The 20,942-nt window shown below is 47.6% G+C and overlaps 1 protein-coding gene across 4 annotated transcripts in view; it reads right to left on the reverse strand.

Annotated features, from left to right (window-relative positions):
• Positions 1-20,942, reverse strand: part of LOC119965493 (protein diaphanous homolog 1-like) — a 421,840-nt gene that overhangs the window by 290,958 nt on the left and 109,940 nt on the right. For all 4 annotated transcript variants that reach the window (XR_005460521.1, XM_038796347.1, XM_038796349.1 and 1 more), the window contains 2 exons: positions 14,323-14,466; positions 11,308-11,409 (listed from right to left, as the gene is read on the reverse strand). Coding sequence is in view for 3 of the 4 variants with exons in the window: in XM_038796347.1 (XP_038652275.1) it covers positions 11,308-11,409; positions 14,323-14,466 (246 nt within the window). In the remaining variant the exon portion in view is untranslated. The remainder of the gene's footprint in view (positions 1-11,307; positions 11,410-14,322; positions 14,467-20,942) is intronic.

Below are 20,942 nucleotides of genomic sequence, written 5' to 3' on the forward strand. Positions count from 1 at the left end.
TTGGGACCAGTTTTGGGGAATGTGGGGCCTGTACAAGCCCGACTGTCGACATCTGAACAGGACTGGGACAAACATCCTCGCCGAGAGATTTGTTAGTGCTGTTGGGGATGGTTTAAGCTAGATTGGCAGGGAGTGGGAACCAGAGGAAAATTAGTTAAGCGACTCTGAAAGACAGATGAAGCACAAGTTAACAAGTGTACAACACAGGAATTTGGCAGTGTTAAGAGATATATATGTAAATGCAAGGAGTATAGCAAATAAAGCAAATGAGTGGAGGATGCAGACAGATACATGGCAGCATGATATCATCACGAAATAGAAACTTTGCTCAAAGGAGGCCAAAAATGGTAGCAAAAATGAAAGCAAACTTTACAAAGCTGAGGTGCACTAGTGTACTGGATACAGCTACTAGAAGGGAAAACGGTGTCAAATCAGTGGTTGGCATTCAAAATGGAGACTCTACAGGCACAGCAGTCATGTTCCCACAAAGAATAAGGGCGGTATTGCCAAATCTAAAGAACTGGTTATCCAGAAGCAGACAGGGAAAGAAAAAGCAGAAAAATAAAGCTTCTGACAGTCACAAGGAGGTTTAATCTAGTAGAAAGCCTACAGGAGCATATAAAGTACAGGGATGAAGTAAAAACAGAAATTATGAAAGCAAAGAAAAATTAGGAAAGCAAAGAGAGGATATGGCAGGTAAAATCAAAGAATACCCAAAGATGCTTTACCAGTGCATTAGGAGCAAGAGAATAACTAAGGGAAGGATATGGTTTATCAGAGGTGCACATGGTAACTTAGAATCATAGAATCCCTTTAGTGTAGGAGGCCATTTGGTCTGTAAATCTGCACCGGTCGCTGCTCCGATAGAGCACCCCAACTGGACCCAATCCCCCACCCTATTCCCATATCTGCACAGAGCCTGTGGACACTAAAGAGGCAATATTAGCATGGCCAATCCATCTGACCTACACATCTTTGGACTGTGGGAAGAAACCGGAGCACCAGGAAGAAACCCATGCAGACATGGGGATAACGTGCAAACTCGATACAGACATTCACCCAAGGTCAGAATCAAACCCAGTCGTTGGCGCTATGAGGCACCAGTGTTTTTTGTTTTTAAATAATTTTTATTCAAGTTTTTAATAATAACAGATTTTAACAAATTTTCTCCCCGCAAATTAAAACAAGGCGTGTTCCCACACCAAAACAAGAAAAGAACTCTTCCCCCCCCGCAAAATAAATAATAACAAATAGCAATACAAGAAAGAAGAAAATAACATAACAAACCCACCGCCGCAAAAACAAACCCCCAACCACCGCCCACCCGGGTTGCTGCCGAGACCGACCACTCTCTACCCCTTCGCCAGGAAATTGAGAAAGTGCTGCCACCGCCGAAGGATCCCCTGTACCGACCCCCTCAGGGCAAATTTCATCCTCTCCAACTTGATGAACCCAGCCATGTCATTGACCCAGGTCTCCGAACTCGGGGGCCGCGCATCCTTCCACTGTAACAGAATCCTGCGCCGGGCTACTAGAGACGCAAAGGCCATAATGCCGGCCTCTCTCACCTCCTGCACTCCCGGCTCCGAAGCTACCCCAAAGATCGCGAAACCCCAGCCCAGCCTGACCCTAGACCCAACCACTTCCGACAAAATCCCCGCCACCCCCTTCCAAAACCCCTCCAGAGCCGGACATGCCCAAAACATATGGGTGTGGTTTGCCGGGCCACCCGAACACCTCCCACACCTGTCTTCCCCTCCGAAAAACCGGCTCATCCTTGCCCCCATCATGTGAGCCCTGTGCAGCACCTTCAGCTGAATTAGGCTGAGCCGTGCGCAAGAGGAGGAAGAATTCACCCTCTCCAGGGCGTCCGACCACGTCCCATCCTCAATCTCTTCCCCTAGTTCTTCCTCCCATTTCGCTTTGAGCTCATCTACTGAGGCCTCCTCCTCCTCCTGCATCAGTTGGTAGATAGCCGAGATCTTACCTTCCCCGACCCACGTCCCCGAAAGCACCCTGTCCTGCACCCCCCTTGGCGGCAGCCGCGGAAACTCCGCCACCTGCCTCTTAACAAAGTCCCTGACCTGCATATACCTAAAAGCGTTCCCAGGGGGGAGGTTCCACTTCCCCACCAGCTCCTCCAGAGTCGCGAACTTCCCATCCAAGAAGAGGTCCCCAAACTGTCTGATGCCTGCCCTGTGCCAACTCCCAAATCCCCCACCCGTTCTCTCTGGCGCAAAACGGTGATTGCCCCGTATCGGGGCCCAAACGGAGGCCTTCACTTCCCCCCTATGCCGCCTGCACGGTCCCCAGATTTTGAGGGACGCAACCACCACCGGACTCATGGGGTACTTTGCCAGGGGGAGTGGAAGTGGGGCCGTCACCAAAGCCTCCAGACTCGTACCCGCACAGGACGCTACCTCCAGTCTCATCCATGCGTCACCCTCCCCTTCCATCACCCACCTGCGAATCATCGCCACGTTCGCCACCCAATAATATCCACAGGTTGGCAGCGCCAGGCCCCCTACCTCCCTTCTTCGCTCGAAAAATACCCTCCTTACTCTCGGGGCCTTCCGCGCCCACACAAATCCCAGAATCGACTTATTCACCCTTCTGAAAAAAGCCTTCGGGATCAATATGGGGAGGCACTGGAAAAGAAACAAAAACCTCGGGAGCACCGTCATTTTAGCCGACTGGACCCTGCCCGCCAACGAGCGACAGCGCATCCCACCTCCTGAACTCCTCCTCCATCTGCCCCACCAGCCGCAAAAAGTTAAGCCTATGCATAGCCCCCCAGGTCCTAGCCACCTGGACCCCAAGATACCTAAAGCTCCCCTCAGCCCTCCTCAACGGGAGTTCCCCTATCTCCCTCTCCTGACCCCCCAAGTGCAGGACAAACAGCTCGCTTTTCCCCACATTGAGCTTATATCCCGAAAAGTCCCCAAACTCCTCAAGTAACCTCAGCACCTCTGGCATCCCCTCAGCCGGGTCCGCGACATACAGCAGCAGATCATCTGCAAACAGCGACAACCGCTGCTCCTCTCTTCTCTCCTCCCCCCCCCCCCCCCCCCCCCCCCCCCCCCCCCCCCCCCCCGCACAATCACCCTCCAACTCTTCGAGTCCTTCAGCGCCATGGTCAGGGGCTCAATTGCTAGCGCGAAGAGCAGGGGAGACAAGGGGCACCCCTGCCTCGTCCCTCTGGAAAGCCGAAAGTCCTCTGACCTCCTCCCATTCGTCACCACACTCGCCACCGGGAAGCTATACAGCAACCTCACCCAGCTAATGAACCCCTCACCAAACCCAAACCTCCGCAACACCTCCCACAGGTAACTCCTCTCCACCCTATCAAAAGCTTTCTCCGCATCCATGGATGCCACTATTTCAGACTCCCCAGCCACCGGCGCCATCATCATAACATTCAGGAACCTCCGCACGTTGGCATTCAATTGTCTCCCCTTTACAAACCCCATTTGGTCCTCATGGATCACCGTCGGGACCACATCCTCCACCCTCCTGCCAACAACTTGACATCTACTTTAAGGAGCGAGATCAGCCTATAAGACCCACACTGAAGGGGGTCCTTGTCCCACTTCATGAGCAAAGAGATAATTGCCCCCCCCCCCACCCCCCGGCCTCATTCAGGGTCCTCACCAGCAGCGGGCCCAGCAAATCTGAAAATTTCTTGTAAAATTCCACCGGGAACCGGTCAGGCCCCGGCGCTTTCCCTGTCTGCATGCTTCCCGACGCCTCCACCAGCTCCTCCAACTCAATTGGGGCCCCCAAACCCTCCACCCGCTCGTCCCCTACTCTTGGGAACTACAGCTTATCCAAAAAGCGGTCCATCCCGCCTGCTTCCCCGGGGGGTACCGCCCGGTACAGCCCCTCATAAAAGGATCTGAACACCCCGTTGATGTCTTTTCCACCCCGCACTAAGTTCCCACCTGCATCTGTGGCTCCCCCAATTTCTCTAGCTGCCTCCCGCTTCTGGAGCTGATGAGCCAACATCCGACTTGCCTTCTCCCCGTACTCATACACCGCCCCCTGTGCCCTCCTCCACTGCGCCTCCGCCTTACGGGTGGTTAAACACCGCCTGGAGACTGCGCCGCTCCCTCAGAAACCCCGCTTCCGGGGTGTCTGCAGATCTCCTATCCACCCTGACCATCTCCTCCACTAGCCTCTCCCTCTCGGCCCTCTCCCTGTGCGCTCGATTAGATATTTGCTCCCCTCTAACTACTGCCTTTAGCGCTTCCCAAATCATCCCAACCTGCACCTCCCCGTTGTCATTGGTTTCCAGATACCCCTCTATATCCCAACGGATCCGCCCGCACACTTCCTCCTCTGTTAAAAGCCCCACATCCAACCTCCACAGCGGGCGCTGATCCTTCCCCTCCCCCAGCTCCAGGTCCACCAAATGTGGACCATGATCAGAAATGGCTATCGCCGAAAACTCCGCTCCCACCACTCTCGGGATCAGCGGCCTTCTAAGCACGAAAAAGTCAATCCGGGAGTACGCCTTATGAACATGAGAGAAAAAGGAGAACTCCCTACCCCACCGGCTTCAAAAACCTCCAAGGGTCCACCCCTCCCATCTGATCCATGAACCCCCTCAGCACCGAGGCCGCTGCCGGCCTCCTGCCCGTCCTAGACTTCGAGCGATCCAGAGCCGGATCCAGCACCGTGTTAAAGTCCCCACCCAGAATCAATCCCCCTGTCTCCAGGTCTGGGATCAGGCCCAGCATACGCAGCATGAAGCCCGCATCATCCCAGTTGGGGGCATAAACATTAACCAAGACCACCCGCTCCCCCTGAAGTCTCCCACTCACCATCACATATCGAACTGCACTATCCGACACCACTTTGGACGCGACGAACGTCAGGCTCTTACCCACCAAAATTGCCACCCCACGGTTCTTTGCATCAAGCCCAGAGTGAAACACCTGTTCCACCCAACTTTTTCTTAGCCTCACCTGATCCGTAACCCTGAGGTGCGTCTCCTGGAGCATAGCCACATCCGCTCCCAGCCCCCTCAAGTGAGCCAAGACCCGGGATTGCTTCACCGGACCATTCAGCCCCCTCACGTTCCATGTGACCATCCGAACCCGAGGGGCCGTCCCCGTTCCTCGACGCCGATCAGCCATAGCCCTTCCTCAACCCACCATGTGCCCAGGGAACCCCCCCCCCCAGCCCGCTCCCCACAGTGGCAAACCCCCCTCCCCCCTTCACCATCCATTCCCTCAGTCCCCGCAGCAACAACCCGGCACGCCCCCCCCCTCCTCCCCCCAAGCTAGCCCCCCCCTCGAGCTGCGTTACCCCCAACATTATGCTTCCGTGAGTCAGCTGACTCTGCTGACCCCGGCTACTCCTGCCATAACCACGAAAGAATCCAAATAACCATAACTAAAATAGCAAAAACAGCGAAAACAAACCGGAAACAACCATCAGCAAACACAGCCAATATAGGCAAAAGGATATCTAAGAGGGCAAAGCCTCCAAACAAAGTACATTTCCCCCCGTTCCTCAGTCCGAATCCAAGTTCTCAGCCTGGACAAAAGCCCAGGCCTCCTCCGGAGAGTCAAAATAGAGCTGGCGGTCCTTGTACGTGACCCAGAGGCGAGCCGGCTGTAGAAGGCCAAACTTCACCCCCTTCCAGTGGAGCACTCCCTTTGCACGATTGAAGCCAGCTCTTCTCCTCGCCACCTCCGCGCTCTAGTCCTGAAAAATCCGAACGTGCGTGTTCTCCCACCTGCTGCTCCTCTCCTTCTTCGCCCACCTCAACCGGTCAACCAAGCGGTGAAAACGGACCAGCACCCACCCTGGGCGGTTCGTTCGGCCTGGGCTTCCGCTACAGCACTCGATGGGCACCTTCCAGCTCCAGGGGACCTCGAAACGACCCCGCACCCATCAGCGAATTTAACATTAGGACCACATAGGCCGCCAAATCCGAACCTTCCACCCCCTCCGAGAGGCCCAAAATCTGTAGATTCTTCCGGTGGGAGCGGTTCTCCATCTCCTCCATCCTCGCCTTCCATTTCTTGTGCAGTGCCTCGTGCAACTCCACTTTCACTGCCAGGCCCAAAAGCTCATCCTCATTCTCCGAAGCCTTGTGCCGCAGCTCCCGAATCTCCACGGCCTGAGCCGTCTGAGTCGCCACCAGCTTGTCCAGCGATGCCTTAAACGGCTCCAAAATCTTGGCTTTGAGCTCTTTGAAGGAGCGCTGAAGCAGCTCCTGCTGCTCCCGCGCCCACTGCTGCCACTCTGCTGCTGCTTCCCCGCCTGCTGCCATCTTGCTTTTTCTGCATCTCATCTTTTCTCTGTGGCAATGCCGACTTCTGGACCGTCCACTGCGAGTCCAGCCCATCCACCGGCCGCTGGGCACTCTGGCTGCGTTTCCCCCCGGGGGAAAGTCGAAACAGTGCCGTTGCGGGCTCTTAAAAGAGCCCGAAATTCCGAAAAAAAGCGGGAGCTGCCAAGCGTGCGGCTTAGCTCCGCATTGCTGCCACCAGAAGCCCATGAGGCACCAGTGTTAACCACTGGGCCACTGTGCCGCCTTATGCAGTGAAGCAGATGCGGGCAGGTTATCAATGAATACTTTGTCCCTTTTCTCGCTAAGGGAACTGGAGTAACACCGCTTTAAGGGGCTCAGCCCCTTAAAAGGATATTCTTGGAGGGAAGGGTCATGTGACCCACTAGTCCAATCAGGGAGAGAGTTGGGAATTCACTTCTTTATAAGTTAACTGATGGAGCCAATTCTTGAAGTTATTACAGAGACTTTCTAGTTAAAGAGGAGCATGACATTTTAGATACAATAAGCACGAGAGGAACTGACATCTTTGAAGGTGACCAGGGCCGGATTACTTGTATCCCAGGCTATTAAACGAAGCCAGGAAGGAACAGCAGATACTCAGAGGATAATTTTCCAATCTTCACTTGATGCAGGTGAGTTACCAGGTGACTGGAAGTCAGCAAATATTGTACCATTATTTAAAAAGAGTGCGAGGGCTAGGCCAAATAATTATAGGCTATGCGGCTATGGGAGAATTATTGGAATCACTTCCAAGGCACAGAAAAGTGAAATCCATGGGATATAGAGGAAGGTGGATCCAGCATTGGCTAAACAACAAGAAACATAGGGCAGTTTAATGAAGGTTTTTACCAATGAAAAGCAGTTTCCAGTGGTGCTCCACAGGGCTGAGTGTTGGGGCCATTCCCGATTGTTGTATACATTAATGATTTGGACTTAAATGTGGGAGGCATGATTGGGAAATCTGCTGATGACACAAAAATTGGTCATAATAATAATAATCCCCATTATTATCACATTAACACTGCAGCGAAGTTAATGTAAAAAGCCCCTCGACGCCACATTCCGGCGCCTGTTCGGGTACACACAGAGGGAGAATGCAGAATGTCCAATTCCCCTAACAGCACATCTTACATAGATACATAGAAGAACGGAGGAGGCCTTTTGGCCCTTCGAGCCTGCTCCGCCATTCGTCACGATCATGGCTGATCATCCAACTCAGTAGCCTAATCCTGCTTTGCCCCCATAGCCTTTGATCCCATTCTCCCCAAGTGCTATATCCAGCCGCCTCTTAAATATATTCAAAGTTTTAGCATCAACTACGTCCTGTGGTAATGAATTTCACAGGCTCACCATTCACGTGTTAAGAAGTGTCTCCTTATCTCTGTCCGAAATGGTTTACCCTGAATCCCTAGGCTATGACCCCTGGTTTCAGACACACCCATCATTGGTAACATCTTCCGTGCATCTACTCTGTCTAGTCCTGTTGGAATTTTATAAATCTCCATGAGATCCCCCCTCATTCTTCTGAACTCCAGCGAGAACAATCCCAACCTAGTCAATCTCTCCTCGTATCACAGTCCCGCCATCCCTGGAATCAGTCTGGTAAACCTTCGCTGTACTCCCTCGAGAGCATAGAACATAGAACATTACAGCGCAGTACAAGCCCTTCGGCCCTTGATGTTGCGCCGACCTGTGAAACCACTCTAAAGTCCATCTACACTATTCCCTTATCGTCCATATGCCTATCCAATGACCATTTGAATGCGCTTAGTGTTGGCGAGTCCACTACTGTTGTAGGCAGGGCATTCCACACCCTTACTACTCTGAGTAAAGAACCTACCTCCCCGCAAAAAAGGAAAAAGGCTCTCACTGTCCACCATATTTAATCCTCTGATCATCTTGTATGCCTCAATTAAGTCACCTCTTAACCTTCTTCTCTCTAATGAAAACAGCCTCAAGACCCTCAGCCTTTCCTCATAAGATCTTCCTTCCTCCAAGAAGGAGACCAAAACTGCACACAATATTCGAGGTGTGGCCTCACCAAGACACTGTACAATTGCAGCAACCCATCCCTGCTTCGAAACTCGAAACCTCTTGCAATGAATGCCGACATACCATTATCCTACTTTACCGCCTGCTGCACCTGCATGCTTACCTTCAGCGAATGGACACCCAGGTCCCCCTGCACACTCCTCTCTCCCAATTTGCAACCACTCAGATAGTAATCTGCCTTCCTGTTTTTGCTTCCAAAATGAATAACCTCACACTTGTCCAAATTATACTGCATCTGCCATTGGTTTGCCCACTCGCCCAACCTGTCCAGATCTTGCTGTAGGATCCCTGCATCCTCGTCACAATTCACCATCCCATCTAATTTAGTATCATCTGCAAACTTTGAGATGTTACATTTTGTTCCCTCATTTATCATTTCAAATCATTTATATTGTGAATAGCTGGCCGACACCTGTGGTACCCCACTAGTTACTGCCTGCCAATTTGAAAAGGACCCATTAATCCCTACTCTTTGTTTCCTCTCTGCCAACCAGTTTTCTATCCACCTCAATACATTTCCCCCAATCCCATGCGCTTTAATTTTTCACAATAATCTCTTATGCGGGACTTTGTCAAACGCCTTCTGAAAGTCCAAATATACCCCATCGACTGGCTCCCCCTTGTCAACTGTAGTGGTTACCTCTTCAAAGAATTCCAACAGATTTGTCAAGCATGATTTTCCCTTCATAAATCCCTGCTGACTCTGACTGATCCTGCCACTGCTTTCTAAATGTTCCGCTATAAAGTCCTTGATAATTAATTTTCCCCACTACCGATGTGAGACTTACTGATCTATAATTCCCTGCTTTCTCTCTACCTCCCTTTTTGAATATTGGCGTGACGTGAGCTACCCTCCAATCTGCAGGGACAGTTCCAGAGTCTATAGAATCCCAGAAGATGACCACCAATGCATTCATTATTTCGAGAGCCACCTCCTTAAGCACTCTGGGACGCAGGTTCTCAGGACCTGGGGATTTATCTGCCTTCAATCCCATCAGTTTTCCCAGCACCATTTCTCTACTAATGTTGATCTCCCTCAGTTCTTCCCTCTCACTAAACCTTTCATTCTCCAACATTTCTGGGATCTGATTTGTGTCCTCATTTGTGAAGACAGAACCAAAGTATGTATTCAATTGCTCAGCCATTTCTTTGTCCCTTATTATGCATTCCCCTGTTTCTGTCTGTAGGGGGCCTACATTTCTCTTTACCAATCTCTTTCTCTTCACATATCTGTAGAAACTCTTAGTGTCAGTCTTTATGTTCCCTGCAAGCTTCCTTTCGTACTGTACTTTCCCTTTCTTAATCAATCCCTTCGTCCTTCTTTGCTGAATTCTAAACTGCTCCCAATCCGCAGACCTCTTATTTTTCTTGGCCAATCTGTATGCTTCTTCCTTGTATCGAATACTATTTCTAATTTCCTTTGTAAGCCATGGATTGGCCCTCTTACCCCCTTTGCTTTTGTGCCAGATAGGAATGAACAGTTGCTGTAGTTCCCCCATGCGTTCCTTGAATGTTTGCCATTGTCTATCCACTGTCACCTCTTTAAGTAATGCTCTCCAATCTATCAACGCCAACTCACACCTCATATCCTCATAGTTCCCTTTATTAAGATTAGCAGCCTAGTCTCCGAATCAACTACTTCACTCTACATATTGATAAAAAATTCTATCATGTTATGGTCGCTCATTTCCAAGGGGTCTCGTACAGCCAAATTGAAAATGATTCCCTTCTCATTACACAGTACCCAGTCTAAGATGGCCTGTTCTCTAGTCTTTCGGGTCTTGTGGGAGGAAACCGAAGCAGACACGGGGAGAACGTGCAGACTCCGGAGAGACAGTAACCCAAGCCATGAATCGAACCTGGGACCCCGGCACTGTGAGGCAACAGTGCTAACCACTGTGCTACCATGCCACCCTCATGTAGTTGACAGTAAAGAGGATAGTTGTTGTCTTCAGGATAGTAATAGTTTGGTTGAGTGGACGGAAAAGAGGAAAATGGAATCCAATCCAGAGAATCTCAAGTAAGTCATTTGGAGAGGGCAAACAAAACTGGGGAATATGCAATGAGAGGGGATTGAGAGTGGTAGAGGAAGTGAGAGAGACCTTGGAATACAGGACCACAAGGTGGATAGGTGAATGTGGTAAATAAAGCATATGGAATATTTTATTTTATTGAATGTGCTGTTGAATACAAAAGGAGGGATCGAATTCTGGAACTGTATAAAACACTGGTTAGACTACAGCTGGAATTTTGAGTGCAGCTATGGTCACCACATCACACGTAGGACATAATTGCTCTGGAGAGTGCAGAGGAGATTTACAAGGATGTTGCCAGGGATTGACTATTACAGCTATGAGGATAAATTGGATAGGCTAATGTTTTCCTTTGAACAGAGAAGGCTAAAGGGTGACCTGATTGAGGTGTACAAACTTATGAGAGGCCTAGATATGGTAGACAGGTTAGACCTGCTGCCCCTAGCTGAAAGGTCAATTACCAGGGGGCTTCAATTTAAGCCGATTGGCAGAAAGATTAGAGCACACGAGGAAAAACTTTGTTCATCCAGAAGGTGGTGGACATCTGCAATGATGGTCGAGGCTGAAAGGCTCAACTAATTGAAGAGGTACCTGGATCTGTACCTTAAGTGCTGTAACCTGTAAGGTTATGGACCAGATGCTGGAAAGTGGGATACATGCGCAACTAGTTCCTTTTTTCCTTTTCTTTTGGTCAGTACGGTGGGCTGAATGGCCTCTTTCTGTGCCATAACCTGTCGATGGTTCTATGTTTAATAATTCCACAAACTCAAATAGGCCTGTGGAAGGAGCTTAAATACATTAAACAGCACAATAAAAGAGGATCCCAAAATACATTGAAATTAAGTTATGACATGAAATCTTGAAATTATAATTCATAGAACCTCTCGAGTTCAGTAGCAGAGATAGTTCAGTACTTACTGCTTTGGAGGTATGCAGATACTGCGAAACCATTTCTCTTTTTATCGTCATATCTTTGTTTCTCAAAGGCATTTGCTTTTCTCCATTCAAATTCATGTCAAGCTATTGAAAAATGAAAAATAAATTTCACAACTTTACTTCTTGAATGGAAATTAACAGTTGTGGTCGTTGTTAATTTACAACAGTTTACTCACGTTCAAAAATCTCTCCCTAACTTTTTTTAAAATGTTTTTATTCTCCATTTTCGCATTTTCCTCCAAAATTTACACCCCACCCACAAACAGTAAACAGTAACAAATACAAAATCAATCCCCTTAACAATAACAACGATCCCATCCTCCCACCACCCCAAACAATTGCCCAGGATCCTCCCCCTCCCCCAATAGTTCCGCCAGCATCGCAGCAAAATACTCCGTCGGTTTCGGCCCTTCAACTCCTTCGGGCAGCCCCACAATCCTCAAATTCTGTCACCTGGACCTGTTTTCCAGGTCTTCCATTTTTCCTCGCAGATCCATATTAATCTCCAGTACCTTCCACAACTCCTTCCCCATCTACGCAAGTTGTTCACCATGCTGCAATAATGTCTCCTCTACTTCCTTCAGCTCCTCCCTTTGCTCCCACACCTCTGCCACTGCGCTCGCCACCGCCGTCATCACCGGGGAAATCGCCTCCTCCACCAGCACACTCAAAATCTCCCTCATCTCCTTCCTCATTGTCTCCATGCATTTTGTAAACTGCCTTTCGAATTCCGCAGCCATCACTAGTTATTTCTTCAGCCATAAGCAATGCGGCCTCCCCTGATGCTCCAGCCTCCATTTTCCTTGGTGACCCCGCGGTGACCCCTCCACTCCCCGACAAACTTTCAGCTGTTTTCAGAGCCGTTTTCTTACTGGTCCTCGACATATCCCTTCCCTGTACTTTTTCCTGGCCTTCGCCGCCCCTAGGACCGGGCGTCAATTCCCGACAATGCTGTTCCCGAACGGGAGCCCTCCAACGCGCGGCTGTCTCCCGCCCGCCGTCACCGGAAATCAGCCGTCGCCGCTTCTACAATGGCCTTGGTGAGATCTTTTCACAGTTGTTCCCTCTGCTGCTAGAATTCAGCTTTCATGAAGGCCCTCAAGTCAGCTTGAGGCCTTTAAGTTCGCCCTTCCCTCGCCTGCATGCTGGAAGAGGATTTTGTCTCTGTTGTAGCTTCAGCCAAATCTTTCACTGTTTCTGCGGGTCTGGTAACCAAGAAACATACCATTCCTGGGGGAAAGTACTCCTCCAACATTCACCTATGCCGTTTCATCAAAATTCCACCCCGTATTGCTTAAAAAAAGAGCTCTTTTCTGTAACCTTGGGCAGGAGCTGCCTTTTGTGTGACCACTTACTCCATGGTGCACACCGGAAACCCAAATCTCTCCCTAACATAGTGTAGCATAATAATCCTGGGAAAAAATACTCATGGACAGGAGTAAAAACTTCAAACTTCTACACTCGCTTCCATTTAAAAAATATTTAAAGTACCCAATTCTTTTTTTCCCTCCAATTAAGGGGCAATTTAGCGTGGCCAATTCACCTACCCTGCACATCTTTTGAGTTGTGGGGGTGAGACACATGCTGACACGGAGAGAGTATGCAAACTCTACACAGACAGTGACCCGGGGCTGGGATCGAACCTTGGTCCTCGTGCTGTGAGGCAGCAGTGCGAACCACTGTGCCATTGTTCTGCCCTACCCTCACTTCCTGAAGGTCACGCTGAGGTACAGATATAGACCGACTTCCCCCAGCCATTGCTTGTGTGAATCGAAACAAGATATTGCCTCTTCAACAGCAGGAGCACAATTTCCAAGCTTACATAGAATTTATAGTACAGAAACATGCCATTCAACCCAACAAATTTATGCTAGTATGCCAATATGTTCCACCTGAACTTTCTTGCAGCCCTTGTCCAGCTAATTATCAGCCCAATATGCTATTTCTTTCTCCCTCATTTTCACTTCTAGTTTCCCCTTAAATGCATTATCTGTCCAATCGCCTCAACTAGTGGTAGTGGAGTTTCAGATTCTAACGATCCAAAGCAAATCTGATCATCACACTTTACTTAAAGTTAATTATCAAGTAAAAATGTTATACACTATATTGAAGGACCATTGCAAGGTTTGGGCCAACACTATATCCCTGTCCCTACCAGGTCCCAACAATAGATTGAACCCAAGACTTCCAATGTGGCTCAATAGGGATTGGTTTAGCACAGGGCTAAATCGTTGGCTTTGAAAGCAGACCAAGGCAGGCCAGCAGCACGGTTCAATTCCCGTACCAGCCACCCCGAACAGGCACCAGAATGTGGTGACTAGGGGCTTTTCACAGTAACTTCATTTGAAGCCTACTTGTGACAATAAGCGACTTTCATTTCATTTCATTTTCAATAGCACGAGAACCTAATTACTTACCTTTTTTTTAAACAAACAGTTTTATGGAGGTATTTTTCGGCATTGTAAACAGTTACAGATAACAAATAGAAAAAAAAGACAAAAATATGCAAACACCAACGTAAAACCAATGCCTCAATCGAACCATACTGCACAAGCCCGCTCCCCTAATTACCTGCATACCCCACTGCCTAATGTCTTGTCTCAAAGTGAATACTGGTCATTTGCAGTTTAACTTATCTTATCATACAAATTAATATTCTTTGATGAAATCAGCACTCTCTTCTCATGCAGTACACATTGTTGTGCCTTTTACAATTGATATTCGTATCAATCTGTCCTAAGAGAGCAAGATGGAAAGCTTCAACAGCATGCTGAAGCTCTGGACTCCCAAACAAAAATTTATATCCATTTTATGGATATAAAATTTGTTGAAACTCTGTACCACCTCAAACATAAGCCAGTTTTTCTCCCACCATACATTGTTGGATCTTCTGCATATCTCCAGTACCTTACAGTTCTATTTCACATTTACAGTATGTTTAAAGGTTTGAAGCCATCTAATATCAAATTGTAAAATGCTGAAAGGACGAGCACCTACCAACATCTGCTCAAACAGATCGAGCACCTCAGCATCAGACAGCGAGTTCAGCGCGGAGGTTTGGGTTTCATAAATTGGTGTTGGTGGGTGTTTTGACTGAACGTACGGCTTCTCCTTCTTCCGCATACTGGTGAATCGTTCCAGCTGCAACACAGGATCAGAAAATAATAAACCACCTGTACTCCATTTAATATAACAAAGCTCAATGTATTTCACAGGAACATTATAACAGAGGCATATTGGGAGATATCAGGTCAGATTCTCCAAAGCTTGATCAAAGTTTTAAGGAGCATCTCAAAAGAGGAAGGCGGGGTAGAGAGGGGGAGGAGCGGAGAGCGGATCAACACAGCTCAAGGCATAGCCACAAAAGGGTGTTCAGGAGACCAAAATTAGATGAGTGCAGATATCTCAAAGGAATGCGAGGCTGAAGGTCTGAAGAGATAAGAACTCTACACCCCTGTGTGCTTCACCCGATGCCGGTGTTTACGTAGTTACATTGTGTACCTTGTGTCGCCCTATTACGCATTTCTTTTCTTTTCATGTATTTAAATGATCTTTGAGCTGCTCACAGAAAAATACTTTTCACTGTACCTCGGTACACGTGACAATAAACAAAATCCAAATCCGAAGGAACATGATAATGGAAGGATTTGAAACCGAGCGAGAATTTTAAAATAAAGATGCTCTTCACCAGGAGCTAATGCTGAACACTAAGCACAAAGGTGATGGGGAAAAATTGGACTTTTTAATAATATAATCATCTTTATTGTCACAAGTAGGCTTACATTAACACTTCAATGAAGTTACTGTGAAAAGTCCCTAGTCGCCACATTCCAAGCCTAGAGGTAATGAAGGAATAGCTGAGGGTGTCAACAGCAGACGAGTTGAGGCAGGGATGAAGTACATAACTGAAAACAGGCAGTCTCAGAGATGATGAAAATAGGTGGTCAGAAGTTCATCACAGAAGGGCGGCACGGTGGCCCAGTGGTTTGCACTGCTGCCTACGGCGTTGAGGACCCAGGTTCGATCCCAGCCCCGGGTCACTGTCTGTGTGGAGTACGCCCGTCCTCTCTCTGCCTGCGTGGGTTTCACCCCCACAACCCAAAGATGTGCAGGTTAGGTGGATTGGCCTCACTAAATTGCCCCGTAATTGGAAACAAAAAGAATTGGATACTCTAAAATTTAAATTAAAAATAAAGTTCATCACAGGTCAAATAACGCACCAACAAACTTTAGTCAGAGTGCAGCTCGGGAGAGGGATGGAGTCAGTAACTAGAAAATGGAATTTAGAGTGGGGACTCAAAACAATGGCTTCAATCTTCAATAATTAAACTGGAAGAAATTGCTCTTCATCCAGTACGGAATGTCAGCTGAGTTACCTAATAATTTAGCAATAGTGCAGCAGGAATTGAGAAAGATGGTGGCAAGATTGAGCTGGGTGGCTTCAATGTACATGCAAAAACTTCCACATAATGTCACCGAGTGCACGCAAGTGGGAAAGAAGTTTAGATCTCTGGAGGGCAGGCGGGCAAAACACCATAAATAATTATCCAGGAGCAAGAAAAAAAGCAACTGCAAATAATACTGACTGCGTTCCAATGGAGCAGAATGAAACCAGGGTGAGAGAAAGCCCACCCACCTGCACAATTGTGGAGAAACCTTGGAGGAAGATTGTGTGTTCGGCCATGCCAAAAGCTGAAGACAAGTCAAGGACAGAAATAGTTTACCTTTGTCAAAGTGACACAGGATACATTTCTAACTTTGATAAGAGCTGTTTTGATTGATTGATTTGTCACATGTACCGAAGTACAGTGAAAAGCATTTTTCTGCAGTCAAGGGAATGTACATAGTAGACAAAAAGAATAATCGACAAAGTACATCGAGTATAGCGGAAAAAGGCCAAACGAAGCAAATACAACTTGAGCAAGAGCAGCATAGGACATTGTGAATAGTGTTCTTACAGGGAACAGATGAGGGAGAGTCATTGAGGAAGCTAGTAGCTGTGGGGAAGAAGCTGTTCCTATGTCTGAATGTGCGGGGTCTTCAGACTTCTGTATCGTCTGCCTGATGGAAGTGTCTGGAAGAGGGCAAAGACTGGGTGGGAGGGGTCTCTGACAATGCTGTCTGCCTTCCTGAGACAGCGGGAGGTGTAGACAGGATCAATGGAAGGGTGGCAAGCTTGTGTGATGTCTTGGGCTGAGTTCACCACACTCTGCAGTTTCTTGCGATCTTGGGCCGAGCAGTTGCCATACCAAGCTGTGATGCAGCCGGACAGGATGCTCTCTATCGCACATCTGTCGAAGTTTGAGAGTTGATGCAAACATGCCAAATTTCTTTAACTTCAGTAGGAAATAGAGACGTTATTGGGCTTTCTTGACTGCTGCATCAACGCGAGTAGACCAGGACAGATTGTTGGTGATGGTGACCCCCAGGAACTTAAAGCGATTGACCATCTCCACTTTGGAGCCATTGACGTAGACAGGGGCATGTGTCATACTATGCTTCCTGAAGTCGATGATCAGTTCCTTGGTTTTGCTGACATTTAGAGAGGGGTTGTTTTCGGTACACCATGCAACCTTCTGTAGTCTGACTTGTCGTTTGAGTTACGACCCACCCCAGCCGCATCATCCGCAAACTTATAGATCGAATTAGAGTTAAATCTTGCCACACAGTCGTGTGTATATAGGGAGTACAGTAGAGGACGAAGCACATCAGTCATTTTCGTACTTTGGCAGGGCAGAAAACAAATTTGAAGAATTCAGAGCCCTGGCAAAGATTGGCAAGCATTTGGGAGGTGATAACACATTCAAGCACTTGAGAGAATACCAAGGTTGGAGTAAGTTTGCAGAGACAGTGCAGGAAGATGTTTTTTTTTGAGGAGGCAGTTATGATGGCATGTTTAAAAGGAGAGACAACACCTGAAGAGAGCACGCCATTACCAACATCGACTAACATGGAGACCAAGGGGGGAAACTCAGAGGTCAATAATTCAATGGGAATAGGATGGAAAAAGCAGGGGAAAAAATATTCACAAAAAAAGTCAAACTCGAGCATCCAAGTTTTAAAGTGACATAACTTTCCTGTATTATGGCCTGCCTAACTCCCCGAAACCCCATCCCAATGGCTCACATCCCAGCTGAGGGCCCGAACTGACACCGACAGGTAAACTGTGCTTTCTCCCAACTAGCTACATCATGCACTTGTGGGGGAAAACTGATGTGCCAAATATTTATCCATATACACCCACCAGATCACACTCCCACCCCAAACCTGCAGCAAAAGTAGACAAGTATAGAGAAACAGCCAAGCGGTCCTAATCAGACTGGCAAAAGGCAGGACGAGGTGTTCGACAAGAATGAAGTGCAGGGGTCACTCTTGTTCACAAATCATAACATGTAAAGGGTTGTTCTTCCCGGTGGTCTAATGCCAAAAGTCATCCATTTTGCTAATATTGCTAAGACAGACCTTTATTAAACCAGAAAGGGTGCAGAAAAGATTTACTAGGATGATACCGGGACTTGATGGTTTGACTTAAAAGGAGAGGCTGGATATACTGGAGCCTCGGAGGCTTAGGGGTGATCTTACAGTGGTCCACAAAATAACGAGGAGCATAGATAAGGTAGATAGTCAACATTTTTTCCCCAAAGGTAGGGGAGTCTAAAACTAGAAGGCGAGAGGGGACAGATACAAAAGGGTCCAGGGGGGCAAATCTTTCATACAGAGGATGGCGAGTGTCTGGAATAAGCTGCCACAGGCATAGTAGAGGCGGGTGTGATTTTGTCTTTTAAAAAGCATCGAGACAGTTGCATGGGCAGGGTGGGTATTGAGGGATACGGGGAAAATGCAGGCTATTGGGATTAGCTTAAGTGGTAAAAATGGGCAGTACGGAAAGTTGGGCCGATGGGCCTGTTTCCATGCTGTAAACCTCTATGACTCTATAGTTGAGGAAAATCCAAGTCATACAGATAGCTAGGATAGAAAAGTTGTTAATCAAATTCAGCCAACTAAGTTCTGTTCTCGAAAAAGAGAAGTGACAACTTCACACCGCAACAGCGACTTGATATTCATCACAAAACTGCAGAGAGACAAACAATGTGCTCAGTGGTGGACCTGGAAGAGCAGGTACGCAAGGGACTTAAAGATCTAAAAGACACAGGCCATTTAATGGAAATAACCAGTTGTTGACAATAAGAATAGATCCAGCGTTGTTTTAATAAGATCACCCTGAAGCCTCCTACGCTCCAGGGAAAAAAGTCCCAGCCTATCCAGCTTCTCCTAATAACTCAGACCAACAAGTCCTGGTAGGTAAGGGAACCCAGAGGACAGGGTGCATCAACCTCTGCAATTGTTTAACAGGTTTGAGGTTCTCTCAGCTTGTCTGGATGAGAGTGGGGGGCTGCAGGGTGGGTGAACTGATTGGAGTCACACATGCTGTGGATAAAGGGAAACCAGTGGGTTTACTGCACTTAAGATTGCAGAAGGCAATTGATAAGGTGCCACATCAAAGTTTATTGCAGAAAAGCACACGGTGCAGGGGGCAAGATATTAGCATGGATTAAAGATTGGCTACTCATAGGAGACAGTTGGCATAAATGGGTCTTTATTGAGTTGGCAGGATGTAACGAGTGGTGTGCCTCAGGGATCAGTGCTGAGGCCTCAAGTTTTTTCACAATTTCTAGAAATGGCTTGGAGACTAAAGGAATGGATGTTAAATTTGCTGATGACACAAAGATAGGAAGGAAAGTAAATTGTGACGAGGAGGTAAGGAGGCGGCAAAGGTACAGACGATGGGTTAATTGAGTGTGCACAAATCTGCCAAATGTAGTATAATGTGGGCAAATGTGAAATTAAAAAAGTTTATTTTCTAAATGTGAGAGATTGCAGAGTTTTGAGGTGTAGAGGGATCTGGGTGCCCTAGTGAATTCACAAATGGCTAGTTAACAGGTACAGCAAGTAATTAGGAAAACTAATAGAATGCTATTATTTATTGTGAGGGGAATTGATTACAAGAGTAGGGGTGTTATGATCCAGTTGTACAGAATATTGATGAGAGCACATCAGAGAGGTTTACTGGACTAATACCAAGAATCGACAGGTTGTCTCATGAGGAAAGGTTGGAGGGGTTAGGTTTGTATCCACTAGAGTTTTGAAGAGTCAGAGGAGACAGGATCGAAACCTTTAAGTTCCTCATGAGTATTGTCAGGATGGATGTGGAGAGGATGTTTCCACTTGTCAGAGAATCTAGTACTAGGGGTCACTTTTAAAAGTAAGGGTCATTCATTTAAGACAGTGACGATGAGAAATTTACTGAGGGTCCCGAGTGTCTGGAACTCTCGTCCTCAAAAGCCAGTGGAAGCAGACTCTTCGAATATTTTTAAGGCAGAGCGAGATAGATTCTTGATTAACAAGGGGGTGAAAGGTTATCTGGGATTGGCAGGAATGTGGGGTTGAAGTTACAATCGGATCAGCCATGAGCTTATCAAATGGGGGAACAGCCTTGAGCGGCTGAGTGGCCTGCTCCTGCTCCTAATTCATAGGTTTGTATACAACACCCCTTCCAGCAGCCTAGGCCACCATAAATTCCATAACTATCCTCCTCACAGTTCAAAATACAACCAGATTTAGGTGTTATGCACAGAAAGTATTAAATGCCTGTGCACATGTACAGGAAGTAATCAAAAAATGAATGGACAAAGCAGTCCACTCAATTGGCACCCAATCCACAAGCATTCACTCCCTGCACCATCGATGTGGCAGCAGTGTGCATCAACTGCAAGATACACTGCAGCAACTCACCCAAGGATCATGAGACAGCACCTGTTATCTGTGCCCTCTACCAGCTAGGACAAGGGCAGCAGATGCATGACAGTGATGTAGTATTATTGTCAATGGACGAATAATGGAGAGATAATGCTGTGGGACCCGGTTCGAATACAACCACGGCAGGTGGCTGAATTTAAATTCAGTAAAACAATTGTGGAATTAAAAGTCTAATGATGATCATGAAACCATTGTTGATGATTATGAAAATCCATCTGGTTCACTAGTGACTCCAGATCTGCTGTGGTTGACTCTTAAATGCTCTCTGAATTGGCCTAGTCCAAGGGCAAGATGGGCAATAATTGCCAGCGGAGCCTTTGAGGCCCACATCCCATGACTGATTTTTAAAAAACTTTTAAACACTGCAAGTTCCCCTCCAAGCCGTTCACCAGCCTGACTTGGAAACATATCGCTGTTCCTTCACTGTCGATGGGTCAAAATCTTGGAACTCCCTCCCTAACAGCACTGTGGGTGTACCTGTACCACACGGACTGTAGCTATTCTAGAAAGCAGCTCAGCACCACCTTCTCAAAAGGCAATTAAGAATGGACAATAAGGACTTCCAGAGGCGGCCATGAGCTTTGGTCACACACAAGGCGCCTCCCGCATGGAGGTGTGGCTTTGGCTTGTTCTTTTACCCTGAGGGAATGTCATATATTAGCACGGTATCACACCCGGCAAAAGTCGGTGAGAGCCCTTGGCCAAGAATTAGAGGATACACTTGGTGAAACACCAGGGGAAAGAATGACGGAGGGGAAAGGGCCTTCATCAACACCTGCCAAAGAATTCATCTAGACGGC

This window comes from Scyliorhinus canicula, chromosome 4 (assembly GCF_902713615.1).
Source record: "Scyliorhinus canicula chromosome 4, sScyCan1.1, whole genome shotgun sequence".
NCBI lineage: Eukaryota > Metazoa > Chordata > Chondrichthyes > Carcharhiniformes > Scyliorhinidae > Scyliorhinus > Scyliorhinus canicula.